Raw genomic sequence first — 27,337 nt, forward strand, 5'->3', positions numbered from 1 at the left:
CTCCCAAGCCCTGCGGGTTGTGCCCCCCTCTCTGGCCTGCCCGGGGTAGTAGCTACTTTTGCTTCCTACTGCGTCTGGTCCCACCTCCAACATTTTGTACTCTCCGCCCCCTCCCCTCCCTAATCTTGTCCTTTTGAGGATCCCAAAGGAGATAGGCTGAGAAATCTAAGGAAGGGATGTAAAGCCTGTTGGAGTAAGTCCTTTTAAAATCAGCTGGAGGTGACCCCAGCTCCCTCCCTCAGTCCCCTGGGGCTTGTGAACGGTCCTCAGTGCCCCTGGCTCCGCAGCCAATGACACAGGATGCAGGGATCGGCTTGGAAAAGTCAAGTTGAAGTAAGCTTCAGAAAGGTCAGCTGTGAGGGTTTGGAGAAAGGTTTGGGAGTGAGAAAGCAGCTCACAGAACCCCAGTCACCACTCCTTTTTGGCCTAAAAGCTCAGCCAGTCTGCTGGGGGGAAAATGTCCTGGGTCAGGTAGGAAAGCTTTGGTGAGGGTTGTGGCCAGCAGGCTGTAGGGGTCAGTTCAGTTTTGTCCCTGCAGGTTGGGAGGCATAGGGGCTCATCCAAATTGGCAAAATCATAAAACTCCTACAAACCCCTCCAGAACAGTATATACAAAGTGGGAAATGTAAAAGGCAGGCTCCCTAAAGCCTGTTCCAGAGAGTTCAGTTCAGATAGTTGTTAATAAGCTCGCGTAGATGATTCTGAGCTGCAGGCCTGAGACCCAGTTTTAAGGAGCTGCTCTTGGAACTACACACCTATCCTCATGGCTGGAAGTTCTTTCTTTGGTCTACCCCGATTCTCCTGCTGCGCAGCTTGTTTCTTCTGACCCTCGGTGCTTCTTGCAGGCTAGACTCTCATCAGGGTTTGGCTTGGCACCTCACTGGGGCACGGTAACCGTGGTAACCTTAGCGGGGGGTCTGGGGAAAACCGCGACCCTGGGCCTCCTCTCGGAGGGGCTGCTGGCAGTTAGACCCCGAGGCTCATGCTACTCCCTTGAGGGTTCGGGTCCTGACCCAAGAGTTCGGCCAAAGGCAAAGCGCGGGGCAGGGCGCGCGCCAGGCGGGCGGGCCGGGCCGGTTGGACGCGGGGTTCAGGTTTCCGCGGCCACCCGCCCGCACGTCGCCTCGGCCGGCGGGGGCGGAGCGCAGGGGCGGGGCCTGGGCCGGGGACGCGGCCCTTTGTTGCGATGGCAACGCGTCAACACCCAGCCGTGCTGGCGGCGGAGGCGGCGGAGGCGCCGCCGAGATGGTGAGGTCCCGGGCGGTGCGGGGCACCGCGGGGCGCGCGTCACGTGTCCGGAACGGGGCTGGGTTTCCGAGCCGGAGCAGGGGGGGCGGGGGGCAGAAGACGGGCCATGGCCCGGGTATGGGAGGCCCGGCAGCGGGGCACCTCTGGGAGAACGCGGCTGGGCCCGGGAGGTGGGGGGAAAGCGGTTTTCAGTCTTCTTCCCCCTGCGGCTGGGGACTGAGAGGTGCTGGGGGGGGGGGGGGAGACCCTGCTGAGGAGGCGGCTAACAGGTTATGCGTACCTGCTCCGCTACCAACTAGCAGAGGGAAACGCACAAGGCACCTGGCAGTCTCCGTGTTCTCTCCTGTTACTGCGGCTCGGGTCATTCAGAACACACTCGACAAACATTTGCAAATGAATGAATGAATGAATGAATGAATGAATGAGTGAGGAGGGTAGCAGGTCTGAAAGATCCTGGAGAGGGCTTGGGACTGGTCTGGACAGCCGGGGGTTCCCTGGAGTGGGAAGGGCTGCCAGGGCCATGAGGGTTGAGAGGGGCAGCAGGCCCGGAGGACCTATGCAGGGGATGTCTGGGCACCACTGAGGAGTGTGTGAGAATTTCTGGGGGGCACACCACGTGAGAAAGGTGGCTCCTTGGGTGTACTGGTGGACATATTTCATGCCCAGAGGCGACACTGCCTTTCTGGGACTTTGGTTCAAATGCAGGGTCCTCAAGTAGAGATTTCAGAAGAGCTTCGTGAGTTATAAAATAAGTCTCTAGCAAAGGTTCCTGACTTCTGAGGACTCCCTGCAGTGTTGCAAAGGGTCCCTTTCACTTAGGCATTTATTATGCCTATTACTCTCAGCTCTCCTCTGGTGCATGTCTGTCTGTGAGAGCCTAGCATCATGCCTGGCATATGAGGGCATACAGTAAATATTAGTTCTTTTTTTCTCCTGTTTTAAGAATTTATATTTCCAAGCCCAAGTTAATCAGTGAATTGCACCTGGGCTAGACTTGTGGGCTTCTGTGCACTCATATCAGGGGTTCCCCACCCGAGGGGCACTCAGGGCAGAGGTTTGGCCTGCTGCAGATTGAGCCCTTCTGAAATCCCTGGGACAAGACTTGGCGTAAAGGCACCTTTGAGAAGCACCAGGTCAAGTTAGTGACCTCTGCTCTTCTGGTAGACCAGGGGTGTGTGTGTGCCTGTGTGTATGTGTGTAAGTGTGTGTGTGTATGTATGGTGGTACTCACTAGTTTTGAGAGCTTTTGGGGGGTGGGGAGAGGTGGTGGTGGGGGGAGGCTCACTATTAGGCAGACCTCCAGGACTTTTACAAAAACAAGGAATAACAGTATCCTGTAAGAGGAATGGATCTCCGTAGTGAGTAGGATGTCATCTTCAGATGGCATAGCACAGATGGCCAGTCTGGTTCCATTTGAGGAAAGAGATGAACTGAGTGGATCACTTAGTAAAAGGCATGCTGCCTGGGCATCCCCACCTTCTTAGGAACCAAAACCTACAGAAAAAATAAGTAGGATAAGGCCAAGAGCTTGGAGCCTGAATTTGCTAGCCTACAGTGAACCTATATGCAAAGGAGGAACTAGATCCTGCATTGAGAGGACTTCTAGGAAAGAACATGCCTTCGTCTTTGTTCAGTTGACAGGTCCTACAGTTCTGTTGGGGAAACTCCGCACTGACCTGTTACAGCACCTTCCCAGCTCTGTCTTGCTGGGACATCCTGGGACATAAAATGCTGCAGTTTTAAAAGGTCTAGACCCACCTGTATTCACAGTTGGGGATTAGGCCCATTACTGTGTTTCTATTTTCAAATAAAAATAGTTATTTTCCTGATCATAAAGAGTTACCTACTCATTGCAGAAAATTATGCAATACAAGAAACATCTTAAGATGATAATGCTCACCTGAAATGAAACACTTTTGTGAACATTCTTTCAGTAACACATTCTGGGTGCATACCCTCATAGAAACATTTTAATGGGATTACACACATAATCTGCTTTCCTTAAAACAATTAGTTGTGTAGATCATCCTATACTAATGACTAAGTCAAAATCCTCATGTGGTTGACCAACTAATCTTGCTGCATCAGAGTCTCCCAGAGTTCCAAGCAGTGGCCAGATTTTTGTGCTTCTGGGGTGGGATGATTTTTGAAGAGAAGGGGAGTCAGCTAAGTCACCAAGATGAGAAATTTAAAGCAGGTCTGGCATCTTTATCTGTCCTCAGTCCTCATCTTGCCCAATCCCTCTTGCTTCCTCAGCTATTACTACCAGTTTTTACCAGTCTCTCTCCCTTTTCTTCAAGAGCTGCCTCCCGCAAGGCTTAGACAGGCACTGCTCAGCTTCTTGGGGATGTTTATTTGGTCATGCAAGAAATAAAACCAGCCCTTCACCACCTGAAAGGACCTTTTGGCTACTGCCTCTGGCCCAGAGGGATCTAACTTTCCATTTCTGCTTGGTTCTTCATTTTTTTCTAGCATTTCTACACAGCGACCTCTCTAATCCTTTTTGTTACTCTTGGCAAAACTGGTTACTCTAACCCTAATGTACAGCTTGTGGCTTTCAAAGTCAGCATTTCCCCAGTGAGGTTTTCTCAACCCTAGAGCTCAGTGCTTCCCTCTGCTCTGCTCAGTGGCCACTTTTCTGTGGTCGTCTGTTTTCCTTCTTCTGTTTTGACTTCTAGGCTCAGGCAGTCAAGTATCTCTTGTGTGACTTCCTCTTGACCTGGGTACCAAGGGTGTAGGAAAGAGGCAATGGAGGGTCAGCCCCGAGGAACCTGCAGCCTGGTGGACACCTGAGCGCAAGGGGATACCTGTAGGAGCTCTTGAAAAGAAACAGGAAAACAAACACAAAATAATAATAATACTTTCCACCTGCCTTCTAGCCTTTTCACACGCATTATTTTCCTCAGCACAGGCCATACATAACGATCAGAATGTGGAGTGGTGGTGGGACCCGGAGTTGGGCGGGTTCCAGAGAGGCTTCATCGCAATCTGGTCTGTGGCCCTTGAGAGGTCATCTTGCTTGGTTTCATTTGTTAATTCTCCATCAAATGCTCCTACTATGTGTCAGGACCACATCTTTTCCCTGAATTATATACAGAACTCTCACAATTCCTTCTACCTTTCCCAGTTATTCCCATTGCTTAGCTTCAATCCCTCCTATTGCAGTTTCTGTTCATTTCCTCTTACTCTGCTTTCAGTGGAAAGGGGAGCAGTTGCTCTCTACTCACATTGAGTCTTTTATTACGCCTCCTTGGGACCGCAATATTTGCCTTTTAATAAATCTGAGCTTTTCTGCTCTGCTCTATTGGAGCGGACTGAGTCTTCCAAGGGAGGTTCCCTGTGTAGGCCTGTTGTCAGCTGTGCCAGGCAGTGAGGGACAGGACATACAACAGTGCTCCTGTATGGAACAGAGCCAGCTGGAGAGTAATTGCCCAAATAGTGTGAAAGCCTAATACAGGTGGAATTGGTGCTGGGGTGTCTCGGTCATGGCAGATGAGAGAGAGCTTTCAAAACACACTGTGCAGCCTGGTCAGGTGTGGCTCAGTGGTTGATCTACCTAGGATCCAGGAGATCGTGATTCAGTTCCCGGTCAGGGCACATGTCTGGGTTGTGGGCTCGATCCCCAGTTGGGGGTGTGCAGGAGGCAGCGGATCAATGATGACTCCCTCATCATTGATGTTTTCTCTCCCTCTCTCTCTCCTTCCCTCTCTCTCTCTGAAATCAATAAAGATATATTTTAAAAATCACACAAAAAATACACTGTGCAGTGTTTAGTGACCTGGAATGCATAGTCTAGTTCCTGTCCACCTTGTCCCCTTGACAGCTGCTGATTCCCAGGATTGGGAGACCCAGTGTGTGTAGCCCCTTCTTGGGAGACATCCCAGCCTAGAGAACTGTGGGAGATGTAGGCTCCTGCAAAGTGAGAGTCAAATCAGCTTTGGATTAAGCCTAGGGTCGTCCCTCAGTCTTCACAGAAGCCACCTTCTGGAGACAGACTTCTTTTCTGGGGCTTGAGCTGAAGCTGGATGAACTCTGGGAATGAGGTTATATTAGTCAGGGTTCCTGGTTATAAGCAGCAGAACCAAAACTCTCATTTAAGGATTTTGGAAAGCTGATGGATTTTACACCAAGGCTGGGAAATTAGGCTTGGAAAATGGGAACAAAGGGGGAAGTTGCAGCTAGAACAGAGGCCAAAATCACAATCCAGCAAGGACTGTTGGTGCTGCGTTGCACCCCAATGCTGGCAGCTTTGGCTGTGGGGTGCTGCTGCTGGTGTCCTTCTGAGCATCGCCACAGATACTGGGTATGGCTGCTACTGCGGCCTTTGCCAGAAAGATTTTCGGTGTCCTCCTTCCTTCATCACTAGTTCCCTAGCCCTTGCCTGGCTTGGGTGCTCAGATTGGCTTTGCCCATGCGTGGCAGGCCACTATCTGGTGTTTTCAGCTTTGATAGTCAGAGATGAGCCGTGTCTCCCACAACTCATTGATGGGAACTTTCCAAACATAGGAAGACGCTGGGTGGGTAAACTGATTAATGCGCACTGAGGGTCCTGGGAATGAAAGCGCATGGTGGAGGTTGTGATGGGTTTGTCTGAGTGTAGCTGGCAATCAGTCCTCACTCGTCTCCTGAAGTTCATTATGCAGCAGCCAGGTGCCCGGCAGCGGGCAAAGTGCTTTTCTTTCCTTAATGTCTTCTGGTCCCCGCTATAACCTTGTGAGATTGGGGAGATTTGAAGGAGCTCAATTAGTATTGTGGGAGGCTTGGAGCTCATGCTGAGAATATTGAAATGAAGAGGACATTGTACGTTTCTGGGGAGACAAGTTGAAGTGGCCTCACAAGAGAGTGTCCTTATGGGAAATTGGGACTGGGACAACGATGAGGTCATCCTCCTGCCTTCTTCGTTTCCTTCCTTCTTTCTTCCATATGGCATGATGACTTGGCCTTCTTCAGCTCAGGGAATACAGAAATGTTCCTTCTCATTGAGCTGGTGTGCTTGGCCTCTACTCAGAGAACCCTCTCCTTCTTTGGGGTACTTCTACATTTCAGGGTCTACCCAGGTGCTTTCCCCCAGTGGCTTTTCCATATGTACCCCTACCTACCCGGGCATGGGCTGACAAAGGGCTCACCTTGCCAAGGGTCCAGATGGTGCTCAGTAATGGCTCAAACTTTTTGCCTCTCCCTGCAGTCATTAAGCACACCTGGCGGCCCGAGCTCCTCTTCTACTACTTCCAACAGGTCAAGGAATAGGACTCGCTATCGGACCAAAGCTATTAGCTCCGAGGTAGATGAGAGCCTCTTCAGAGGTAACAAGGTAAGCCTAACCCAGCCCCTCCAGGCAGCTGCCATCTGGAGGCAGTGACTGGACTGAGGCTACTCAGGACAAAGCTAGCACTGGGCATGTCACCCCTCTCCCTGGTAACTCTCAGATGAAGACAGAGGGGAGTTCTGAGAGCCAGCAGTGGAGCTCTGACATCTAGGGGGCCCAAATAAATAGGACACCTGGCTTCCTCCACCCATTCAGTCCTCATGCCTGTACAGCATTGAAACTCTGTTGTAACATTGAAGGGAAGGCTCATCTGCAGAAAGCTGGATAGTTGTTCGGTGAACACTCCTTGAGGAAAACATTTTAGGGCCATTGGACTAAGCTTGAAGACACAGAGCAACATATTTCCACTCCTATCCAAGAGCAGCATCAGAATAGAACACAGTCATCCTCCTTTCCCAGATGCTCAACTAAAACAATTTCTTAGCTCTGGGAAACAAGCAGGTCTTTATTTGCAAATGTCGTCCTAAGAGGGTGACAACTCCTTTCGTCTAAGGAGAGCTGGAATGTTACTTGCAGTCATCTTGGTACACATGGAGTTCAGTAGGTGATAAAAAAGAGAGGCAAGTCTAGAAAGAGAATGAGACATGGAGAGAAGGGCAGCAAGAGATTAAGAGAGAAAAAAGAGATAGAAGGTGTCAGTGGTGGCCTGAATACTGGTGTGACTCCTGGCAGAGGGAGGGTTGGGAGAGGAGAGGTGACATCTATCCCTGCTCCTCACTAGCCTCACTGTGAAAGGATTTTTCAGAGGGTTCAAGCCAGGCATCTTTCTGCATTTAGATAACCCCTATTCTGTAGGAGTTTCCCTATTGACAAGGGAAAGAATCCAAGGGATGCAATTTTACTTACATTTTTTTTTAGTTTTGGGCCCATGGGGACTCTTCCAGGCAAAGCAAAGATAGATTTGGAAATGGCTGAGTTCTCTGAGTAGTCCTGCTGGCTAGCAAAAGGGACGGTCAGAAAAATGCCTGTCTGACACGATTCCTTTAGCTTTATCGCTGGGTGAGAGCCAAGAAGTCTCTCAACCAGCAGTAGGGGGCAGAAGGGGCCTGTGGCATGACTGACTTATGCCACTTGGAAGCTGAACTGGGCACCAGGCGGCAGCAGCAGTCTGGGGCCTCTGTGCAAAGTGAGGTTCTCAGGGCAGGAAGGACCTCCATTGAGGCCACGCCCCTGCCTCCACTCAGGACCACAGTTACTGCATTAACGATAAATGAAAATTTCTCCGGTGTTCAAAAATTTCCTTAAATAAGTGATTTCATTTTCTTATTAACTCCTTCATGGTCAGGAAAAAAAAATCATACATATCTAATTTGTATTCTTGCTGAATTCTAACTCTGACTTTCTCACCACATCAGATTTAATGTCAGGTCCCCACCAGGCCATTTAGCCATTTCTAACACCCCCCAGATAGCTTTCTTTGGGGATCAAAGTAAATTAATCATTAGAAGGGATTAAAAAATGTGAATATCATGAATCGTATGAGTCTGTAACAAACTGTATTTCTTCAAGCCCACAGTGTGGTCGAAGGGAGAGTATTATTCCTTTTATAAATCATGGAGAGAGGAGAATCTAGAGCCTACAATTTTTATTCTGATGGGTTTTGGTTGGTTATGGACACACACTAGCAGCCCCCACTTCCTACCCACCCAGGAGGATCTGCACAAGTTATAGAGAGGCCTTGTTCTCAGGAGAGCTGGTCAGTACAGAATACATCTGGCCATGTTCGAGGGCAGAGCACCACACTACTTTCTCAGTGCCCTGGCTATTCTACGGGGGCCCTGCAGCCTGGGCCCTGGCCAGCCTCCCCTGCCCCTGGAAGCCCTAGGAGAGGGCAAGTCTACACTTGAAGTTAGGACTGACCTGCAGGAAGTGAGGCGACTAGCTTCTAAGTTGTCCTTGCTGAACCCATAGCCCCTGGCCCGGAGCGACAGCCCCATCGTGCTGCTCCGAGACAAACATGCCATTCGGAAAACTTTCACTGCTTTGGGCTTGGACCACAAGCCGGAGACCATCCAGCTCATCACCCGGGACATAGTTCGAGAACTCATGTGAGTATGCAGGGCCCATGCCCTGCCCGCCTGTCCCAGCTTGCATTCTGCTGGGGACTTGTGCGGGGCAACCCACCTGGTTTCACTGTCAGTCACGTCTCCACTTCTTTCGTATTCATTTCCCCCATCTGTTTCATGGCTCCCTTTCTTTCTTGCTCATCCTGGCCTCTGTCCCCGCGCCCCCTCTGGGTCTATTACTTCCATTACCCTTGATTCCCAGCTTTGCTCTGCCCTCTTTTCTGCCAGCTGTGGACCCTAAGGGACTGGTAGAGGGGAGGCGCTTCTGGGGTCCTCCCTGAGCTCCCATTAGTGCACTTGGTAAAGTTAATGGTCCAGATGAATCACTTCCTTTTGGCTGCATCAGGAATCCAAGCGAAGGGAAACTGACCAGATGCCTAATTAGGCCCTTGGCATCTCCCCAGGCTCAGAGGCCAAAAGAGGAAATTCCCACAGGCTCTTGGGTTCTTTTGGGATTAGGTCAGCGCAGCTTCCTAGCCGGAGCCGCCCCCTGGCTTGGCCTCTGCTGTGGGGTTTAGGCCTCACTCAGCAACGTGAAATGAGCCGACACTGTTGCCCGGTGGTTGAGCCCTTGTGGTAGCGTTTCATTCTCTGAAACCATCCTTTCTACCCTGGCCCCACCCGCTAAAAGCTGGGATTTCTAGAAAATGCTGCCTGTTGCATGAGCTGAGGAGCCACAGCTGGGACACCGATCCAGGAGGAGTGCTGTCTGGTCAGTCCTGGCATCAAACGGCCAGACGTGGTCGGCAGCCCCCTGGCTACACCTGGGACCCAAGAAATGGTTCCTTTCTGGAGGGGTCGAGTTCTGAAGAGACACTGGAGATGGAGTGGCTGGTTTCTTGTCGGGGCTGCTGAAAGCCCCAGAGATGCTGTCTCCGATTCAGATTATTCAGATTCCAGGCTGGTCATTTTGGATTCCAGGCTGTTGTGGGCCACGCCACTCAGCGACCCAGGAGATCTTGGCTAAGCCCCAAATCCACTCACTCATTCGCTCCACCTCCGGCCCCCCCCCCCCCCCCCGCATTAGTTTTATTAGATGAGGTTTCACTTCCTGCCTCCGATGTCTGCATCTCATTGCCATGTGCCTGTTAAATGGCCTCACCCAGAAGCAGCTTTGTTCCCACCCCCTGCTTCCCCCGCCTCCATCTTTAATATATGTCATTTGTTTGTAATCATTATAATTACCTATTGGTTTGTTGAATGGTTGGGTGGCTAGAAAGGAGAGGTCTATAGACATGTCTCCAACTGCTGTTGATCAGACATTTTAATTAATATTTAGGGTTCAAAGCTTCTCTCTGGGCTGAATGGGCAGGCTGTTTAGGTTTCTCACTAGTATTCATTTCAAACTGTCTGGCGTCCCCTTGCCCTTTTTATGTCATCCTGAGGAATAATCTATTTTTAAAGTTCGATTCAGCAGCTTTGTTTGGAGTTCTCACTCTGCTCCCCACACTGGGCTAGAGGCTAGGCTGCCAGTGTGGGTAAGACCGAGACCGCGTCCCTGAAGGAGCTGGTGATCCAGCAGGGAAGCAGGCCCTGCCCAGTGGCCGGAACGTGGGCAGCGAGGGCAGAGCTTGGTGGGCTCAGAGCAGGAGGGGGTCCCTCAGGTCTGGTGGGGAGGTGGGGGATCTGCATATGTGTATATTGGGGGGAGGGTCATGAATGGCTACACAGAGATGGCAACATATATGCTGGGCCTTTTAGAAAAAGTTCTTAAAATGTCCCGATAGCCTGTGATGCTACTTCACCCTCTCCTGGGATGTCTTCCCCAGTGGACCCACAGTGCAGCTGGCAGTCTCCCCTCCCACTGGCCACGCTTGTGCCAGAGGGATGGCAATGGTGAGGGAGGAAGAGAGCAGAGAAGCCTGCCGCACAGTGCCGAGAGCCTTCCCTCCCTCCTCCTCCCTAACTTTGTTCATTCCTTGTGTCAGCATTCCCACAAAGGATCCCTCCGGGAAATCCCTTATCATCAGCCCCGAAGAGTTTGAGCGGATTAAATGGGCATCCCAAGTGCTGACCAGAGAAGACCTGGAGGCCAGGGAACAGGCCTTCAAGAAGGAGAAGGAAGCCATCCTGGTAGCTAACCCTCGAGCCCTGGTCTGCACAGATGGGTGGCGGAAGGGAGATGAGCTGGGGAGAGGCCAGATTCCCGTGAGACTGGGGGCTCTAGTTAGGGGGTCCTGGAACAAGGCGTAGATGGAGACATGCTGTAGAATAAAGACCAGTTGTGGGAGCAACTGGGGGGAAAAGGGAGGGGTGAAGATGAAACCAGGCTGAGAATCTTCTGGGTTCTGATAGCAGGATGGGTTAGAGCAAAGATAATACTGGGTCACTTGTGGTCACCAGAGTAATGCCCAGGACACAGCTCAGGGAACAGGCCCACTCTGATGCACTGGTCCTCTGTAGGATGCGGTGACCACACGCAAGAAGGTCATGAAGCAGAAGGAAATGGCTTGGAGGAACAACAAGAAGCTCAGTGACCTAGAGGAAGTGGCCAAGGAGAGGGCCCAGAACCTTCTGCAGAGAGCCAACAAGCTGCGGATGGAGCAGGAGGAGGAGCTCAAGGACATGAGCAAGGTCGGGGCTCCGTGCATCCCCCCTCCTCTTATTCACACATTGGACAGCATTGGGTTCAGCTGGGGGTGGGGCAAGGAGGGGGAAAGGCGAGGGGCTGGCTGGGGGGTTGAGGGGAGAGGTGAGGGAGAGGTGCCTCTGCAATGTGGTTGCTGTGATCGGAGGGAGCACTGACTTTGCCTTGTGCTGGTTGCGTGACCTTCAGCATGTCACTTGCCCTATCTGAACCTTGCTTTCTTCATTTGTGAGGCGAAGGTGGTAAAACTACTTGGCAGAATTATTGGCAGGATTAGATGAACTAATATGTGGGAAAGGCTTTGCAAAAAGTGTATTGATAAATGAATGGGAGGATTTTACTGTTATTTTTATCTGGCTAGTTCAATTCTGGCCAGAGGGTGGCCCAGGCCATTGAGCTCTTTTGGGAGTGCTTTAGCTGAGAGCATGAAGACCAGAGGCTCATTTGAATTCCTCACTGGCATGTGGTTCACTTCCCAACCAAATGAGAAAGGCTTACTCCCCAACCCCTTCATCTACAATTTCTGTCTCTCAGGTAAATCTTCTCTACTTATACCTTCTTTTATTTTCGAAAGCTTTTACTTTATGGTTCTTATGGATGGTCCTGGGTTTTCATTCCTTTCTGTGTCATGTTGGACGCTTCCAGCTTAACAATGTTGTGGCTTTGACCCTGCATGAATGTTTAGTTTCTCTGAGGAGTAGAATAGGTTGTTTTTGTTTTGTTTTTCAAATCCTCACCCAAGGATATTTTTTCCATTGCTTTTCAGAGAGAGTGGAAAGGAAAGAGAGAGAGAGAGAGAGGGAGAGAAACATCAATGCGAGAGATACACATTGATTGATTGCCTCCCACATGCCCCTGACTGGGGACTGAGACTGCAACTGAGGTACATGCCCTTAGGCAGGATTTGAACCTGGGACTCTTCAGTCCGTGGACCAACACTCTACCCACTGAGCCAAACTGGCTAGGGCAGATCAGGGGTCTTAACTGGGGTTCGTGGGTCCTAAGGGGACCCATGAACCTCTGAAGTTTCATGGAGATTTTGTGTGTCCTATATGTAAGTGAGTTTTATGGAGGAGGGGGCCCATAGCTTTCATCATAGTCCCAAAGTGTCCCATGGCTCCCAACATTAACAGTCAGTTCCGAAAGAAGCACTTAGCAGGAGCCCAGTAAGTATTATGTTTGAATAATATTAAGGGGAAGGTCAAATGTAAGAATGCTCGTGCTTTCCTGGGCTTGTGGGCAGCCATGTGCATTTCCAGCACACGTGATAGTATTCTGCTCCTATTTCTCTCCCCTCCAACTCCCACACACCCATGGTGCATCCCTCCCTAACCTTACCTCCAGACCTAGTCCCGCAATTCCACTTCTGCTCCCCAGATCATCCTTAATGCCAAGTGCCATGCCATCCGGGATGCCCAGATCCTGGAGAAGCAGCTGATCCAAAAAGAACTGGATGCCGAGGAGAAGCGGTTGGATCAGATGATGGAGGTGGAACGGCAGAAATCCATTCAGAGGCAGGAGGACCTGGACAGGAGGAGGAGGGAGGAAAGAATCCGGTAAAGTGGTGGCTTTGGCATCTTTCTTTCTGTCATTTCCTGTATCTTTCGGTCCATGTAGCCTTTCACACAGGGAAGAGATGAGAAATGGCCATTATCATCACCTAGCATTATCTCAAAACTTTCACAACGTGACTTACAGAACCACAGAGCTTCCTAAAGCTTATTTCCAAGATCCTAACAGGTGCTTCACCACCTGGCCCGGTTCAGCCTCATTTGTCACCGTTTCCTGCCATCCACTCTGTGTTTCCCCTCATCTCCCAACATGCCGGGTCTTATCACAAGTTCATGACTTTCGCTGTTCCCACTGCTTTGAATACCCTCCTCTTTCCTTTCCCCTGGAAAACACTGACTGTCTCTCCCCTTAGTGTGCTGCTTTGCCGCCACCTCCCCGAGAAACCTCCCTCCCTTCCCCGGGCAGGCTCGGTGGCCCTGTCCTTCGTGCCCCATCACACTGTGCTGACCCCAGCACGCCACCTCTTGCACTGTGGCTCTCTGACCCTCCCTAGACTGCGTGGTCATGGAGGGCAGGGTCCCTGTCGCATTCGTTTCTGTGCCTCCTGGGCCTAGCAGAGTGTTTGGCCTGTAAGAGGCACTTCATATATGTTTGAATGAATGAATTCAGATCTCTTCATTTTACAGAAAAGAATAAGACCCAGAACAGGTAAATTGTAGAATCATAGTGTCCTAGGTTTAGTGCAACAACCATGTAATACAAAAATCACCGCCATAAAGAGTACTTGTAGCACCCTGAATGGCAGTTCTCGTTCCCCGTCTGTATTCTGCTCTCCTACACCATTCATCTCGGGACTTCTAGTAGGTACCCGGTAGACTATAGTAGGCTTCCAATAAAAGTTTCTGTAATGGCTAAGTGGCTCTTCATCTTCTGCATAAATAGCTCCAATCAAGGAAATCTCTCTGCCTCATTATGCAGCTCTGATGATTTGAGCTGGTCCTTGTGCTGAGTTTAAACCTGCTTTCATGCAACTCTAACTCATTACTTCTGCTGATTTCATCTGGCGTCAGGAAGCCGTTCAAGTGCTCTATGTGAAAGTGACTTTTTTGCTCTTTCTCCTAGATTCTTATTCTAAGTGGTGCCGTCTCTCATTCTTCCAGCCTTTACTCATATGTCATGAGGTCTGGGTGCTTCCAACACACAGGGAGCCATGGCAACACATTGTAGAATCTGGTTCCTCAGACTCAGCCCTGTTCGCTAGCATCTGACAATCTCAAAATGAGAGATAGGATATAAGAAATAGAGTTAGCAAACTAGGCCTGGGAGGTAGGGCGGGGCGACGAGGCACACAGGTGAGAGCAGAGGCAATGGAGGGAGAGCGTCATGGGCTTTTGCACTCTTGAAGCTCTGTGAAGCCTGCATGCAAAGCCAGCTCTCCATGAGCACTCTGGGGGGGCTTGGGTGGTGGTGGGATCTCAGAAACTCTATACACTGACAGGGAGCAGGTGCATTATGATGTGGGTTGCACTCTTAAGACATGTATAGAAAGGGAATATCAAGATGTATGAGCCCCAGAGCCAGGAGCTTGGAAGAGAGAGGACTGACCCCTCGAGACGCTCCGGGGAAGGACTTTGGTCTGGGCTCAGGAAGCACAGCGATGGTCAGGGCGCTTCTCAGATGGTTCCTGACATGCCTCCCATTCTGGGAGTCATTTGGGTGAAGTTTGGAACATAGAGACACAAACCCTTGATTTCTAAGACACCGCGGCTCTGTTCCTCCAGAGGAAGACGGCACATTGTGCAGCAGATAGAAAGGAACCAGGAGGAGCGGTCGCTGTTTGCGGAGCAGCGGGAGCAGGAGAAGGAGCAGATGCTGGAGTACATGGAGCAGCTCCAGGAGGAGGACCTGCGGGTAACAGGGCTGGACGGAGGGGCCACGTCCCCCGGCACCAGCAGCAAAGCCCTCCAAGGTCTGGGGGTTCCAAGACGGGGACTATTTTTTTTGTCAGGCTCATGCTCATTTCACAACATCATCATCATCAACTTTTTATTGCCATATTGAACATTTATTTGGCCATGACGCCATGCTGGGGATGAGCAGTGATTTGGATAGAGACTGTCCCTGCCTCACTGGGACCTGGGGTCTAGGACTGACATGTCCATGCAAGTGGACACATAAAGTAAATATATGGCTGTCTGCCTTATACAGATAAACAGAGGGATGTATTATTGTCTTCCCTCAATTATCTAGGGATATTATACACTTTGTAGATGAATAGTAGCATTAGTCCCAGGCTCCCTGCTGTTACCTCATTCAAAGTACACAGCATCCCAGTGTCATTAATTGTGTTGAGGAGCCAAACCTTTTTTTCCTGTTAGCCTAAATAAAATTAATAGGCATATTTATTGCATAAGAAATGATGACATACCTGCCCAAACTAAGTAGACTTAAAAAATTCTCTTCCATTTGCCGTATCTGGTCTGTTGCAATACACAAAAGCACAGCAGGGGCATGGCAAGCACTGGAGCATTTATTATTTTTCCCCTCACTTTTTTCACTTTGGAAACTTTTTATACACACAGACAAGTTGAAAGAATTGTATTGCACCCATCAATACTTCACCCATTTAATGTTTGCTAATATGCCTTAGCTGCTTGTCTCTTCTTTTAGATGCATATGCATAGTTTGTTGTTAAACTATTTAAAAGTAAGTTGCAGACATCTTGACACTTAGGTACTAAATGCTTCAGTCTGCATCTCTGAGGAACAAAGCATTGTCGTACATGTCAACAATACCATTTTCACATCCCCCGACAAAAATCCAAATCCAATGATTCTATATCATTTAATATTTAATTCACATTCAATTTTCCCCAATTGTTCCAAAAATGTATTTCAGTTGTTTTCTTTTTCCAAACCAGGATCGCTCACTTAAGTCCCTTTAGTTTGTCTTTATCTAGAAGAGTTCCTTCCTTCCTTTCTTTATTCTTTCATTTATTTTTATAACACTGATATTTTGAGGCATCCAGGCTGGTTGACTTGAAGAATGTCCCACATTCTGATTTGTCTGATTGTTTCCTCATGGTTCCATTTAACTTGTGGGACATGTATGCTTTCATCTCTTTCCTCCTCTCCCATGTTCATGGACGATTGAGTTGTCATTTGATGGTGTGTTTGCTGGTGGTGAGTGACGGGGCCCCTGGAGGGTCTTACGGATGGCCTTATAATTACGAAGGCTTCTCAGAGCACCTGCTTTGTGGGAGGAAGATCACCGGATGGTTAGGGAAGATGATGGGCCCTGTAGCCTTGCGAACTACTTGAGAAGGGGATCCACAGGGCCAAGAAGACAGAGAGGCCTGGTCACGTTCCTGGCTCAGGAGAGAGAAACAGGTCCAGGAAGGAGAGGCATGGGGTAAGCACGTAGGGAAAGGGGTGAGACACGAAGGCTGGAAAGTCCAACTAGGTTGTGGTGAGTGGGAGTGGTGGGCTCGCTGAGAAAGTTCCAGGTGTCATTGAGTCAACACCATTACATTGATGCTGTGTCGCTGTCATTTGCTGCCTTTCTAATAAGCACTCACTGAGTCTGCAAGAGGTACTGTTAAGCAATTTTAATATAGAAAGCTGCCAGCAAGATGGAGGAGAGTGGGGGGGTTCATCGGGGGTTGCCTTGGAATGCCTTCAGAGATGAGAAACAGGGAAGGCTCTTTGGTATCTTAGAAATGAAATGAACCAACAAAGACAATAAATTAAAGAAGTAAATAAATAGGCAGAGAAGTAAGTCAATAAATACGTGATTATATGTCAGAGACCGGAGGTTGGTGGCTGTTTTAGCTTTGAGGGCCAATGAGATTAAGTAATGTCTGGGGTACCAGTGACAGACCTAAAACTGGGGGAAGAATGTAGAAAGGAAAGGAAGAAGGGGCAAAAGGAGTGTAAGAGTTGGAGCAGCAACAGGGGAAAAGTGGAGGGTGCAAGGAGGTGGTGCGGGGAGAGTGAGGGAACGCTGGTAGCCAGGACTCGGGCGCCACACGGACCCGCCTAGAGGCAGACAGCGCTGTGCTAGTCAGTTCAGAAGGCTTCCTGGAAGAAGGGGCCCTGAACTGGGCAGGGAGCCAGGCTGGGGGAGAGCAGGGAAAATTGCCTTGGATGAGTCAGAGTAGAAGCTGGGCTGTGGAGGTGCTGGAAGACCAGAGAGGGGTTTAGTCTTTGAAGAAATGGAGTGAGCTGGAGATAGTGTGGGAGGCAGGGCGAGCTGATGGGTAGAAGAGTTTGAAGCTAGGAGTCCCTCTGCATTGGGGCCTGAAAATGTGTTCGGCTCAGAAGTGGTCTGATCATCAGGAGCTTCCAAAGGCTCAGCGCTGGGAAAGGCAGAGGCTCCTTCCTCAGAGGGGATCTTGTCATTCAGTGTCACATTGGTTCTCTGATCTCTATCTCATTGTGTTTCTGTGTGTAAGATTTTTTTTTCTTTATCACATGCCACTCACGTTGGTCCCTACTCCCTTGCCTCATTTAGCAATAGTTTATTGAGTATTTTCTGTTTTTCTTTCAATTGGACTACATGTTGATGACAAAGAGAGGAAATGTGGGACACATTTCCTGTTCTCTAGCTGTGACAGAATGAACACACAGGAAATGCATGGGACCCACAAGGTAGCATGTTATTGAATCCCAGGAGGTGTGTGGAGATTCAGCAATGAAGAGAGAATATGAAACTAGGGGCAGTCAAGTAAGATTTCCAGAGAAGATTGAAACTTTAATTTAGACAGCTCAGGTTTCAAAATTCTGGCTCTGCAGTTTTTAGCTATTTGGCCCTGGGCAAATCACTTAAACTCTGGGCTTCAGTTTCTTCATCTGCACGAGAGAGATAACAAGGCCTAACTTTCAGAGGTTTTGGTTGTGTTTAGGTGTCAGAAATAGGATATATGCCCAATGAATAGAAAGTGCCCAATTAAGGCAATACTTATTATTTAAATAATAAGTTGATGATGACCAGAAGTTTAGGTTTAAACAGGAGAAGGAAACTGAAGACAAGAGAAACACACCATGAACAAAGCCACAGGGATGGGGTTCAGCAGGACATGTGGGAGACACTGATTAGAATTTTAAAATCCTTCGCTTCCTGAGAGTAGAAGTAGATCAACAGTGTCAGGGGCTGCCACCAAGTAAGTTGGAAGGAGACTGTAGAGTCCATGTGTCTGGAAGGGGCCATTGACAACCCCTGAAAGGACAGCGTTAACAAAGAACAGCTCCGGAAGCATTTGTTTCCCTGCGTCTACGTGTACCCCTCTCCTTACATGCCAGTATCTTTTGGTCGTGTCCCCTTCTACTCTGAGGCTCTCTTCCTTTTGCTGGCAGGACATGGAACAAAGGCACCAGCAAAAACTGAAGATGCAAGCTGAGATTAAGCGCATCAACGACGAGAACCAGAGGCAGAAAGCAGAGCTGCAGGCTCAGGAGAAGCTGGCAGACCAGCTGGTGATGGAGTTCACCAGGAAGAAGATGGTAGGACCTGGCTCTGATGCTTAGGACTTCTGGCCAGGGATGGGACGTCTGTCACAGGGAGAGGCGGCCTGAGAACGGAGGGGACTGCAACGTAAGGCAGCCCCTGGTCTTTGTTCTAAAAGTTAAGTCCTTAGTTCAAGGGCTTGGCTTCTTTTTCTCTTCATTTGGCCACTCAACTTGTTCATTAACAGAGCATAGCCTGGAAAAAACACCCAAATTAGGGTGTTATTATCCTTGTTAACACCTTTGATTAGAAGTTGGGATGAGGGTCAGTTGCAGGCAGGAAAGAATATTAAAACTATTGGTGAAATTAAAGTTTTCTGTGGATTCCTCATGACCTGCATAATTATATCCCCAGTAATCATGAGTCTGCTTCCAATAAATTTCCTGTGAAAATTCCTATATTGGGTGCTAGACTCAGAAAACTGTCTTCCCCACGCCCCACTGTGGAACCCGTAAGAACAAACGCACCATGCGACAGAAGGCAGTGCCTGCAATAGTTACTGAGGAATGAAAGTTGATAATGTGCAGGCTCATTCTGGGGCAAAATGGGGTAATGGAATGACTGGGTCTGTGAGGAATGGTGGTCAAAAGAAAGCTTGTAAGCACCATTTAGATGGAGTGAAGATGAATTTATGTGAAAAGAAAAGGAAGGACTCCAGGTGTCAGGAAAGTTATTCAATTCTACATGTGTTGGTCCCATCTCTCCTCTAGTTTTGAGGTTCCATGACGACAGAGGGCACATCATTCTTCTCTATAGTAGTGTTTTAATGATGGACATGGGGAGGGTGTGGGTATAATTTGAAAAGGCATATGTGATATACCTGCATACGCCAAACCACAGAAAACGAAGCTTAACAAAGCTTATTTGTTGGCTTTGGCCTTCTCATTGGATGCAGGGATATACAGGGGACAGATTGAGCATGCAAGATTAGGGGCATAGATGGTTCACACATAATAGTGATGACACGGCTACCATTTGTTGAGTGCTTAGTCTGGGCACAGGCTCTGTGCCAAGTGCTTCATAAGTCTTCACAAGTGTGGTCTCTCTCTTTTTTAAAATATATCCTTATTAAGTTCAGTGAGAGGATGGGAGAGAGAAAGAGACAGAAACATCAATGATGAGAGAGTCATTGATTGGCTGCCTCCTGCTCCCCCCTGACTGGAGATTAAGCCCACCACCTGGGCATGTGCCCTGGCCGGGAATCAAACCATGATCTCCTGGATCATAGGTTGATGCTCAACTGCTGAGCCACACTGGCCAGGCAGTGTTGTCTCGTTTAATCATTATAACCACCTTGTGAACCTAGCCACTGATTGATTCAAAATGTCCTGAGTGCTTCAGTGTGTGTCCAGTGTAGATGAGGCTGAACATACCTAGACTAATAGTGTGGAGCTCAGCGGCTATTTCCCTGACTAGGTGAAGTGGCGTTGGAGTTGGTGAACAGATTTGCTGGCTGCAGCAGAGCATCTGTGGTGGCTACGATAAGAAATGCGGTGGTGAGGTGACAGAGAGCTAAGAGCAGTTGCTGGGGATGCCTTGGACCTTGAGCAGAGCTGGAAGCATGGAACAATGAGAAATCATCATAGATTTCTGGGCAGGAGAGGCACGTGTCTTGTCTTCACACATGGAGAGAACATTGGTGGGAGGAGCTGTGAGAGGATGATGACTGGCAAAGGGATCAGGCACTTGGGTGTACCCCCAGCCCCCTGTAAGTATTCAAGTATATCAGAAGCCCTTTCCTGACTTCGGTGGTCTCTGTTCTTGCAGCTAGGGCCGCCTCTTTAGAGCTAATTGGTTGTGGAAGACTCCAGAATTCTCTGCCTTGCCATCTAGAGCAAGGGGGAACAGAGAGACCAGCTTGACACACAGCCAGTGTGCACAGCTCACAAGCAGGCAACTCACTGTGCTGCACAGAAGTCCGGGCAGATAGATTGAGGGTTAAGGAATGTTCTCTACAGGACAATTTCCATCCAACCTGAGCCATTACTCTATGACTGCCCTGGAATGGGTGCTGGGAAACTGGATTTGGCAAGCTTTTAAGACTGTATCTGTTCTTTCAGAGGAGTGGCAAAGGGAGCTAATTGTAATGGTTTAGTCCTTAGGTATCTGCTAACCACTGTGGGACTGCCCAAAGCATGTTGGCCTTTTGCCCAGGGACTAATGAGATAACCTCTACCTGCTAAACTTTACAAGACAGGCAGGGAGCCACAGTTGTTACTTCTAGAAATTTGGCCCAGTGGCCTTGTAACTTGGAAAATGTGAAGTTGGAAGGAGCATGAAGGATGTGCTCAGGAAACCTGCAGTCAAATCCTGTTTGGTAGCTGACTAGCTATGCAGTCTTGGGCGGGACCCTCGATCTCTGTGAACATGTTTCTTCATCTACAATATCTATGTCATGAACTGTGAGGACCCTCTGGGATAATACAGGAGACAGTATTTTACAAATTCTAATTGGTTTTATGTCCTTGCATTGCTAGTCATTTCGCCATACTAGAAGGAGTCAGAGGTGGTAGGGGAGATACTGGACAGGCTGGTGCAGGGGTTTGGTTTCTCTCTGCAAGACTGGGACAATGGGAGCTGTTCTACAAAGCCTTTCTTTTTGGCAGGCTCGAGAAGCAGAGTTTGAGGCTGAGCAGGAGAGAATCAGGAGGGAGAAAGAGATGGAGATCGCACGCCTGAGGGCCATGCAGGAAAAGGCCCAGGATTACCAGGCAGAACAGGTAGCCCTTCAATCTGCTTCTCCCTACCTCTCCCATTCCGGTAACTCTTCCTGGGACAGCCTGTCAAATGGCCTCAGGGGTGGAGATCTAGAAGCAAGGATGCCAGTATCTAGACTCCAGTCATCTGAGAAAGAAGGGTGGGCCTGCTCCCAGTGCCTCTGGCAGCAAGGACTGAGCATGCATTATGAGCTTAAGGGTCAAGAGAAAGTTTTTGACTGTTTTGTCAAGAACTTTCAACCTTAACTAACCATAGAAATGTGTCACCAGAGGAAACCGTAGCATCTCCATTATTAGCAGTTTTTAAAATTAGAAGCAATTGCAGGACTACCTGGAGGTGTTTGAGGCATAGGAAAAGAACTGGGAGGAGTGAGATGGAAGGACAGGATGACCCCTCAGGGTAGCTTCTGACCTGGAAGTTCTGTGACAGGATTGCATGTATTCTCTCCTAGAAGAACCTTGCTACTAGAGACATTCATGGAGCTTCTCGAAGCCTGTGAAGGGGTGTCTTCCCAAAGGCACCTGGTCAGTGTGAGGTGGCTTGCACCCTCACTGCTGTCCCCACCCTCTCCTTTCCCAGGATGCCTTGCGGGCAAAGCGCAACCAGGAGGTTGCAGACAGAGAGTGGCGCAGAAAAGAGAAGGAAAACGCTCAGAAGAAGATGGAAACAGAGGCCAAGCTGCGGAGAAGTCGGCTGGAGCAGGTCGCTTTCAAGCAGCACAGCCTGGCCGTGCAGGTGCAGCGGGACCGGGATGAATTCAACAGGATCCTTCGGTAGGAGGGGTGGGGGCCCTGGCTGTCTCTCCTTGCGCGTGGCAGGGGTGCCCGTGTTGGGTGGACAGCTTTCTGGCCTGTCCACAGGCAGAGGCACAGCCACCTTGGCTGGGCTGCTGGGGTCATTCCAACCGGACGGGCGGTTGAAATAGTTCAGACACTTGAGCCAAGAATTTTTTTTTTTTTTAAAATATATCTTTATTGATTTCAGAGAGGGGAAAGGAGAGGGAGAGAGAGAGAAACATCAATGATGAGAGAGTCATTGATCGGCTGCCTCCTGCATGCCCCCGATTGGGAATCGAGCCCGCAACCCGGGCATGTGCCCTGACTGGGGATCGAACCCCTATCACCTGGATCCTAGGTCAGTGCTCAACCGCTGAGCCACACCTGGCCGGGCAAGAATTTTATGATTAGATAATTGGAAACCTGGAAGAGTTGAAGGAATTGGGGATTATTGGGGTTATTGACTTTGGAGTGTTAAAGGTGTAAGTAAAGGTGTAAATCATGGGCCTTCTGCCGCGCCCCTAGCCCCCCCACTTGCACATCCCCCTCCAAGTTAGGGATGAAATTTCCACAGGGAGGTTGAGGAGAGATGGAGAAAACCTCAAAACCAATGGTTGTGAGTCACTGGAGCAGGGCTTTAAGGGAGGTCTTCGCCATTCATTTGACAAATCTGTACTAAGCACATAAATTCAAGGCTCTGTCCCGGGTGCTATGGGAAATATTAGAGATGGATAAAACACTGTTCTTGCGCCTTCTTGTGGGAAGCATGTCAGGGACTCTTGCAGATGGACCTCACCTGTATTATCCATGTCTCCTGCCTTACCGGCTCTTTATCTTTTTATTTTTGTTTTCTCTGAGAATTCTAACACATAAACGAAAGCTAAGTGTTCACATCTCCCGCTATCCCTGCCTCAAAGCGGTCAGCAGTCCCAGCTGCTCTGGCTTCTGTCAGGCAGATCTGCCATCACCAGACGTGGTCCCTGGGGTCTCCTCCAGGCTCTAACTGTCCTCTAACTGGGAATGACTCTATTTTTGCTCTATAAGATCTTCAGACTGTACAATCAGAAATTCTCAAAAGGAAGCAAATAAAACAAAATTTGAGTTGGGGCAGTTGCTATTCAAAATTACCGAAATTATGCTCAGATAAGTAGAAACTGAGCCGCGTAGCCCAGCTTCCTTGGTTTACATAATCTAGGGTCCTGTCCTTGGCACAGCTTGTTAGTTGATACCAGACTAGGCCCTTGGACCCCTGGCCAGAGGCAGAGCAGCTTCGTAGGAATCTCTGTCCCTGTCAGAGCCAGGTTCCTGATCTTTTATTGGACTGTGGGCCCCTAGCCTGTCCCTATGGATTGTGATGCCCTTTGGCTCTGTAGCTTTCCCTGCCCAAAGGGTTGTGCATGGTCTCTGGATACCTGGTAAAGAAGGCAGCCCCACAGATTCTCCCCCTGGGCTCCAGCCTGCCTTTCCGATGTGTGCCCTCCCCAGCCCCTATGCCCTTGGACATCTGTGCTGCCATTACCGGGCACTAATAGTGTTAATGGAAAGAAACTGAAGTTATACTTCTGTCACTGATCTGTTTCTTTATTCTTTATTTGTTTTCCTGAAGCAGACATAGTAGTCAGTTACTAAAGCTAGACCAGCCTTTTGGAGAACTTCAATTTTACCTGTTGTCTTAGGTTAGAATCTAGACCTAGTGTCTCCAGGGCCCTGTGACCGCCATAGCGGGTGTCTTCAAGTGCTAGGAGCATCTCTGTCATTGCCAACTGTTCCTGCTCCCAAAGCACGGCCTCCTGTATGGCCTATATATGGACTTCCTCTTCTGGACAGAGGGGTGCCTTTAACTCTTGGCCTGTTGACCAAGCAGAGATAACTGACCTACCCTACTCAATGGTTCCTAGAAATGCCCTGGGAGCTTTCAAAAAGTACTGATGCCCCAGGCTGCACCTCCACAAATTCTGACTTAGCTGGTCTGGGGTGAGGCCCAGGCATCAGTAGTTTTCGCAAGTTCCTAGATCACTGCTCGAACCCTGTGAAATGGCAGACTCTTCCCTATTCAGATTTTCAACTGCCGGCCACTCCAGGGGATCTGTAGTGACATATACAGGTCCTCCGTTTTCACCCTGTTTCATATAATGTGAAACAATAGGAAATGGTTCTCTCTACAGAAAAATAATGGCAAGGCCAAGAGGAGAGTCCTCCTGCAGCCATAGAGCCTGCACAGGGGGCTTTGGTGTCTAAATACAGAGGGGAAGAAAGTCAGTGGTTCTCTTCTGGTTAACTGAGAAGGTTCTGTAGTGGGAGTAGAATTTTAAAAGATGTTTTCGTGGCATAAAAGAGTTGCTGGGAGTCGAGCTGATACCCCATGTATGGAGCATCTTGGATGGCTAGGGGGAAATGAGTAAGTGAAGGGGTGCTTTTGGTACCTTTGTTGGGGTGTGAGTGACCCCAGGGGAGCAGAGCAGGTGAGAGATCCCTGCCTAAGATGATTTTACATTTTGTTGTTGGTTTTTTGTGTTTTTTTTTTTTTAAATCTTTATTGATTTCAGAGAAAGGAAGGGAGAAGAGAGAGAGAGAAACATCAACGATGAGAGAGTCGTTATTGATCTGCTGCCTCCTGCATGCCCCTGACTGGGGATCAAACTCGCAACCCGGGCATATGCCCTGACCGGGAATCGAACCGCGATCTCCTGGATCCTAGGTCGATGCTCAACCGCTGAGCCACGCCCAGCCGGCCTACATTTTGTTTTTGATTACGCTGAGAGAGAAAGAAAATGATCACTCTGGATGGCTTATGCCTGAGCCTGCCTGGCCTGTGTTAGCCAGCGCCCCCCTGATGTCAGGGTCCATGAGGTACTCTTGTGGAAGACGCTCCTCGTGAGAGCTGGAGCAACGAGAGGACAGAGAGATGCCAGGCTGAGTTCCTTCCTCCAGTAACCAAGGAGAGCCCGCAGGACATTTTACACTTCCTTTAACTTCTTAGTTTCCCCTTTGTTGGTTTTGTTACGCTCTCATTACTGTTCCTGGGAAGGAAGAAAGGAAGGGAGGGAGGGAGGCAAGGGTGAAGGGAGAGAGAGAAAGGAGGGAGGGAGGGGGGGGGGAGATCTTACAACAGGCTGGACAAGAGTTGTGCTTTGTTATAAGGGAAGAGAGAGCGAAACCCTGGGTGCAGGACCAGCTGCATGATTTGCAGGGCCCAGTGATAAAATGAGATGGTGGAGCCCCTGGTTAAAAACAATTATGCGTCTCAAAGCCGTGACAGCAGAGCACTTAGTCAAGCACGGGCCCTCTGAGCGTGCCAGTGAGGCGCAGCTGCGTGCCCGGCTGGGTGGGAGTGGGGCCCGCAGGGGCGGCCCTGGAGGCTGATCTCGGAGCCACAGGAGGGCTGCAGCGGGGGCCTCTGAGGCACACCCCGGGGAGCAGCCCCCCGAGGCTCCCCAGCACCTTTCCTTGGCTGGGACGGCGCGGCCCAGCCCAGCCCACCGCGCCCCTCCTGCAGGGCCCAGAGGGAGCAGATTGAAAAGGAGAGGCTGGAGGAGGAGAAGAAGGCCTCGGGGCGCCTGCTGCACGCCAACGAGCTCCGGCGCCAGGTGCGCGAGAACCAGCAGAAGCTGGTGCAGGACCGCATCGCCACCTTCGAGGAGGGCCGGCGCCTCAAAGAGGAGGCCCAGAGGCGACGCGAGCGCATCGACGACATCAAGAAGAAGAAGATTGAAGAGCTGAGGTGCGGGTCTGCCCAGGCCCCTCTCCCGGTCTCCAGAGGGAATGGCTGGAAGGCCAGCCGGGGTGCGGGGATGGGAGGGGCGGCACAGGGGCGCTGGGGGGGGCTCCAGCACAGAATCCTGGGCTTGGGTTTCCCTGGCTCTCCGGGAGCCACTTGGCAGGGTGCTGGGGCTTTGACAGGAACACGCTTGGGCGATGAATCCTGGGAGCGGGGCTGGGGGGTGCAGGGCCCCAGGTTCTATAACCACCCAAAGCCCGCCCGCTCGCTGCTGCCTCCTCTCTGGTCCCGGCTCCCCTTACGCCTGCCCGCGTGTGTCCCGCAGAGCCACCGGCCTCCCCGAGAAGTACTGCATCGAAGCCCAGCGCAAAGCTAACATCCTGCCACCCGCCTCTGTGAGCTGAGGGGCGCCTCTGAGCTGCTCTGGGCGCCCACAGGGGAAGGTTCGCCCCGTCGCTGGGAGTCCATGACTGCTGCTCACCTAGACATTTAGGAGTTACAGATTAAATCTATTCTACTTCTCTAAGGAGCAGCCTGGCTTCCTTGTGTGGGAATGTGGCTACTACGGGGTACTGAACGTGGGGCAGAATAGGTTACAGGAGATCCAGGTGTGGGCGGTGTGATTCTCAGGGCCCAGGAATGCAAGGATACTCTCCATGGTTCCCCTTCTAAGCCAGGCGGTCCCTTTGTTCTGGTGGCTCATGGCCTTTTTGCGACCCTCTGGGAGGCTGCCATCACGTCAGCCTTCAGCACAGTCTAGTCTCTGCCTGCAGTCCAGGCCCAACTCAGAGGCATTTCAGGGGCGAGGCAAGGAGCTAGAGATGCTCTCAGGGAGAGGCCGGGGCAGGGCCGGGCTGGGCGGAATGGGGAAGGAGGCACCGGGCCACTTGAGCTCCTCTGGGCTCACGCCAATGACTCAGACCACATCTGTGAAGGGGGTGGTGTCTGGACCTGGGCTTACCCATCTGTCTCAGCCCTACCCTGCCAGAGCCTTTTCAACTCCAGGCAGTGCCACAACACAGACACCTGCCTGTCCCTCAGCAGGGCACACCCCAGGTCCCACTCCTCACCCTGCGGGTCTAGTCCCCTCACCCAAACACAGCTGCCCCACTCACTCCAGTGGCTGGGCTCTCCTCAGTCCACCTCACTCCGATGAGCGGTGCTCCCCAAAGCCATTGCTATCCGTGTTAATACTCTACCCATCCAGTCACTCATTCAAATACTTCTTGAGTTCCTACAATGTGTTAGGTATGCTCTAGGCACTCAGTGAGCACAACAGACCTAGATCCACCCTCACAGAAACTTGTCATTGTTCCAGTCTGCTCTTGATTTGTGTCCCTCCAGCAGCTGCCACCAAATTTCTTGTACCTTTAGAATAGTCTCAACCCTTTTGGGGAAGACCCTGATTATCTGGCTCCCACTGGGCTGAAGTGCTAGCTTCTGGGGATGAGCCACTCCCCATTTGTGTATGTCCAGCTCCCATCACCAATGGTGCCCCACCCCAGGCACTTGTGTTTCATTACTCAAACCCAGAGCCCAGGCTTGTCTCCCTCCACGGGTCCTGCGCGAGAAGAGGCAGAGGACAGCCGCTGGCAGAAGACAGTTGTGTTTACAACGCCAGGTTACAAGGGCCTCGGGCAAGAGTCCTCTCTTCACAGGGCCCAGGGAGAGTGGGCAAGCTGCTTGCTGCGCTTCCTCTTACCCAGGACAGCTGCAGCGTCCCAGCGCCCTCCGCCTTTGTCACCAGGGCAGACTGTAGCCCTGCCCAGCAAGGTGGGCAGCCCCACCAGCTGCTTGGGGGAGAGGCCTTTTCACCTTTCCTGCTCAGTACCCTGAAGTGCATGCCTCCTATCTAGGGAGGCTGTCGTTTTCTTCCCTAGG

General features: G+C 50.4%; 1 protein-coding gene across 2 annotated transcripts; it reads left to right on the top strand.

The window, feature by feature from the left end:
* Positions 1-1,165: 1,165 nt before the first annotated feature.
* CFAP45 (cilia and flagella associated protein 45) lies at positions 1,166-25,980 on the top strand (the record flags this gene model as incomplete). 2 transcript variants are annotated; one of them, XM_081121596.1, is made up of 12 exons in its annotated part: positions 1,166-1,248; positions 6,434-6,559; positions 8,486-8,622; positions 10,569-10,713; positions 11,044-11,214; positions 12,605-12,783; positions 14,521-14,650; positions 18,094-18,240; positions 20,851-20,964; positions 21,542-21,735; positions 25,235-25,459; positions 25,782-25,980. In XM_081121596.1, 12 exons carry the CDS (start codon positions 1,246-1,248, stop codon positions 25,858-25,860), a joined length of 1,650 nt encoding a protein of 549 aa, XP_080977722.1. In that variant the 3' UTR covers positions 25,861-25,980. The 2 variants fall into 2 exon arrangements, with proteins under 2 accessions (XP_080977722.1, XP_080977721.1); XM_081121595.1 differs by lacking the exon at positions 1,166-1,248 and having other exon boundaries at positions 6,332-6,559.
* Between the last annotated feature and the right edge of the window lie 1,357 nt (positions 25,981-27,337).

This window comes from Miniopterus schreibersii (genome assembly GCF_964146895.1).
Source record: "Miniopterus schreibersii genome assembly, chromosome: 19".
Lineage (NCBI taxonomy): Eukaryota > Metazoa > Chordata > Mammalia > Chiroptera > Miniopteridae > Miniopterus > Miniopterus schreibersii.